At 54.5% G+C, this 4,567-nt stretch overlaps 1 protein-coding gene across 1 annotated transcript; it reads right to left on the reverse strand.

Moving 5' to 3' along the window:
- Window positions 1–587: 587 nt before the first annotated feature.
- MYL2 (myosin light chain 2) lies at window positions 588–4,567 on the reverse strand. The gene is given in 8 exon segments (XM_061466375.1): window positions 588–774; window positions 861–909; window positions 992–1,067; window positions 2,114–2,218; window positions 3,047–3,122; window positions 3,423–3,512; window positions 4,438–4,491; window positions 4,493–4,567. Coding segments are annotated over 8 exon segments (609 nt in total). The 5' UTR covers window positions 4,553–4,567; the 3' UTR covers window positions 588–675.

Consider the following 4,567-nt stretch of genomic DNA (forward strand, 5'->3'; position numbering starts at 1 on the left):
GTTCCCCTCTGCTTCTGCATCCTGGACATCATTCCATCTCCCTTCTCCTCTGGAAGGAGCCCAATGCCTTTTGCAGGCTTCAAAAGGTGCTATTTCGGCATGGCTTCACCCACTGCTGACAGCTGCTGTGTAAAGGGCCCACTGCTCTCCAGTGGGATGCTGTCCCCATGGCACAGCCTAGCACCCTTCCTGCAGCCAGGCATTACGTAGCTACTAGGGAGGAGATGAGGACCACAGTCCCAGTCCTGCCCTATGCCTGCCCAAGCAGTGTGCTTGCTGGGTGCTCCCTGCTAACCTGGAAGGAGCAGGCAGCTCTCTGCTGCCTGAAGCAAAGCTGAGCTCTGTGCTGGTGCTGGGCTGGTGGGACCAGATGGCTGCTTGCCACAGCCCAAACAGGCTGTTTGGGGCTGGGAGCTGGGCCAGGCTGGGCCATGTTGAGGCAGAGGGACTGAGGGCACATGGGGGTGATGTGCAGTGGGGCTGCAACGGTGGGTTGCGGGTCTGGGAGGGATCCAAAGGCACAGACACACCACACAGGCACACCACACAAGCCCAAGCACTGTTCACACCAGCGGCTGAATTTCTTCTGCCAAAAGGCAATTTAATGGGGATGCCATTCACACGTTCCCCATGGAACGTGTGGGAGCCAGAGAGAGGCGATCTCGCAGTGCCCAGTTAGTCCTTCTCTTCGCCGTGTGTAATGACATGGACGAGGTTTTTGTAATCCAGGTTGCCAGACATGTCCGGAGGGAAGGCTGCGAACATCTGCTCCACCTGCCGGGAAGGAGACAGGTTGGAAAAGTGGCACAGGAGGGGTTTGTGCCTGGGGCTCTGCGGGGATGGAGGGAAGGAGCTCGTACCTCTTCCTGGGAAAACCTCTCGCCCTGTGTCATCAGCATTTCTTTGATGCTGCAACCAAGAGAGTGTGGTGAGCACCAGGGAGGCCTCAGTGAGGACACCCGCCCTCCCCTTGGGCAACCCCTGCACTCACTAGGCAGATTTCAGTCCTTTTCCCTCTGGATCGAACACCTTGAATGCATTCAGGATCGTCTCCTCCGGGTCTGCTCCTGCGGGTGACATGGGCACAGCCATTGGATGCAGTGGAGGAGGAAACCAGCTCCAGCCTCCTGCTTCCCACAGCCTTTGGGGTAGAAAGGGAAGGCTGGGAAGCATCATTGCCACAGGAATGTGGACCCTGCAGCTGGGGCCTCAAGTGGAGGTGGTGGCTGTCGAGGAGCAGAGGCAGGGCTGTGGTGTGGCCGCAGAGCAAGCTGTCACCACCGCCTGCCAGCCGGCGTCTATCTTATCTTTGGGTGTATTTATAGAGCTCCAGGCTTTTGGGGCTGCAATTCCTCCTGGAGAGCTGCAGGGAGGCTGCATGCCCCGGGCTGTGTGTCAGCAGGCTCTGACAGGTGCAGCGGGATCTCTTTGTCCCATTCGCAGCCTGCTGTGGTTCTTAAAGGTTGGGGAAACTGAGGCACAGAGATCTGCTCACACCACAACAGGCTGGAGAGGCATGGAATGAGATCCAGGTCTCCAGATGGGCAGCACCAGCCCTGTCTGAGACTGTATTGCAAATCACTGTGAATTTTGGGGTGCAGGGATCTCACTGGGGACACTTGCTCAGGGTGCATGATGCTCTTTGTCCTATCTGTGGTGTCTCAGGACAGGGAAGTAGGGAGAGCACACAAGTCCAGGATTTGGAGGATGAGAACTGGAATTCTTGGGAAGAGAGGTTGTTGCTGGTGAAGATCCCACCATAGCCTCTATCTTTGGGGGGTCCCTGTGCTGTCATTGGGAGAAGATGGCACTAAGCGATGTCAGAGGGATGTGAGAGGGAGATCATTTCACAGGTATCCTGTGGTTGTCCCCAGGTTTGACCTCTTGGCCATGGCATGGGAGCATCCCACTTCCCATGCTCTGCATGCCACAGTACAGCAGCCAGTGCCACTTGCTTTCCTTTAGCAGCTCCCATGTGTAGCCTCCAAGGACCATCTGAGGGATCTCCGTGGAAGGGTGATAGAGGCCCTGGGAGCTGTGTGGCTTCCCCAGGTGGGACAGGATATTGGTGATGGTAGCAGTGCCCACTGACCCCCCCCAGCTGCCCTCTCACCCTTGAGTTTCTCCCCAAACATGGTGAGGAACACAGTGAAGTTGATGGGGCCGGGTGCCTCCTTTATCATCTCATCGATCTCCTCGTTCTTCACGTTCAGGCGCCCTAGAGGAGAGCAGCAATGGGTGTCCATGTCCAGATGCAGAGATGTGCAGCCCTCCAGGCTCTGCTCTATGTGCCAGCAGCTAAAAGACACACCACGGGAGCCTTTCCCAGGGGTTTTTCCCCCATCTGAAGCAGCACAGCCCTGGGGAACCATCTCTGACAAGGAAGGGCAATGAAGAAGTGAAGATGGGAGAACTGTGTGCTGATTTCCATCATCTCCATCTCTGGTTTCTCCAGCCACAGGATCATACAGCCCTGCAAAGGGCTGAGCTGTGCTGCTTCCTTCCCTCACTGCCCTATGGAGCAGCCTACTTCAGCCCTGCTTGGAAGATACTTTGGGTTGAAATTAACAGTGCTGCTCCCCCCTGTGTCAGAAGTGAACAGGACTGAATGCCTACATCCTTTTACATGAGGTTGGGTGTCTTTGGGACTCCCCATCCCCATCACTGGTTCATGCTGGCCTCTGTGATCAGAGAGTCAAGCTCACAACTTCACAGCTTCCCACAAAGCCCATAAATGCCCCTAATGCCCGTACACCCAGGGCTACTGTGGGATGGGCCTAACCAGGTCCTTCTTAGCTAAGAGAAGGCAGGGAGAATTTGGCCATGTACAATCCAGCAGTTGGATCTGTGGGATAAAACGCCTGCTGCTGTGGGATCTGCTCCCACACAGAGCTAACAGAAGTGGGTTTGGATCAGGAGGTTTTCAGTGAAGCAGCAGATCCAGTTACCGGTGGGGCTTGGTTAAATGGGGGCTCACAGCTGGTTTCTCACATAATAGGTCTGATATTGTCTAAGCTGTTAGGGAGGATCCTAAAGAGGGGCTCACCAAGTGCAGCGAAGGTGTCTCTCAGATCTGCCTTGTCGATGAAGCCATCCCGGTTCTGATCCATGATGGTGAATGCCTGGAAGCACAAGAGGAGGACAGGGAGCACAGGGAGAGGCTTTAGTATCCTCCTCCTCCTCCTCCCTTCGACTTGGATGAGACAAGGGCACCTTGAGCCCTCACAGAATGGAGCAACAACCACCACCCAAATCCAGCAGCAATCCTAAACCCCTGCACCCTTGGGTGTTTGTGGGGTGATGGCTTCCTATGGCAAACCCCAATGCTGTACAGCACCATGTGCCAGCCATGCAGGGGGAACATCATGAAGAGCTGAAGGTCACATCGCATCATGGACGCTCGGTCATCCAAACACACCTACCTCTTTGAATTCCTGGATCTGGGCCTGCTCAAACATGGAGAAGACGTTGGAATTAGCACCTTCAATCCTCTTCTTGGCTTTCTTGGGTGCCTGCAGGGGTTCAGGTATGTATCACTAATTCACTGGCTTTTTATGGCGTGGAACAAAAGCATGAAACTACCCTATTTTTAGGTGAGTCCTTCACGGTAGCTCTGGGTTGGTGCTGCTGCTCTGCTGTCTTCCCTGGGTGCTTGGTGCATTGCTCAGCTCTGGACACATGCAACCCTCCAATGTCAATGGATGTTAAGATTCTTGCTTAAATTACAGCTCTATCTTTGCTTCCTTGATGAATTTAACCAAATAGATCCCAGGACAGATGAGCTGGGAAATCACTTCCCCACCAAAGGCTATGGCAGTAAAAGGGTCGGCATTGGGGTGAGACTGAGATCTCCCTGGGTGGATATCCAGCTTTGGGAGTGCGCTGCTGAGGTTGCACCCAAGGGCTGTAGTCATCGGGTGCTTCCTTACCCTGCTGTGCCTCACTGAGAACTCAGCTCTTATTAAACTGCTTAATAAAAGAATCTGCCTCCTCCTGCTGTGAGGCTTGAAACAACCAGAAACAGCTCAACTTTTATAAGGAGCAGAGGACAGAGCCGCTCGCCATCCCACCCTGCCCGTCATCCCTCTTCCCAGCCTTTCCCTCTAACCAGGGAGGGTCTGCCAGAGAAGGGATTTTAGGGAATACAATAGCCCTTCCTCTCGCTATATGGAGGAAGGGAAAGCAGCAGGATGGTATTTGGATCCCCAAACCCTCTGCCCCCGTTAGAAAGCTCTGCTAGTGTGGGATACACCTCTCTGTTCCCCACGGGATGCTGCTGATGCAGCCAGATTTCTCACCCCCTTCCCAGGGCAGGAGGGACCTTTGGCCATCAGATCCCTGTCCCCTCCATCATTCCCTGCATATTAAAGCTATCCTGGTGAAAAAGCTGACAGATTTTGCCTCTTCCCATTGGAATTCTGGGCTCTCGGTACTCACCATGGCTTCACGCAGGTACCGATGTTGCTGCGAGAGGTGTCTCAGAGGCAAGTCTCTCCTTCCCCTCGGGCTGGAACAATAAATACATCCCACCCCTGGTTAAAAATAGCCTCATGCCCACTTTTGGCTG

This window comes from Pezoporus flaviventris, unplaced genomic scaffold (genome assembly GCF_033815535.1).
Source record: "Pezoporus flaviventris isolate CSIRO_AGI_PZ_B2104156 unplaced genomic scaffold, CSIRO_AGI_Pfla_v1 ptg000041l, whole genome shotgun sequence".
In the NCBI taxonomy this organism is placed as follows: domain Eukaryota; kingdom Metazoa; phylum Chordata; class Aves; order Psittaciformes; family Psittacidae; genus Pezoporus; species Pezoporus flaviventris.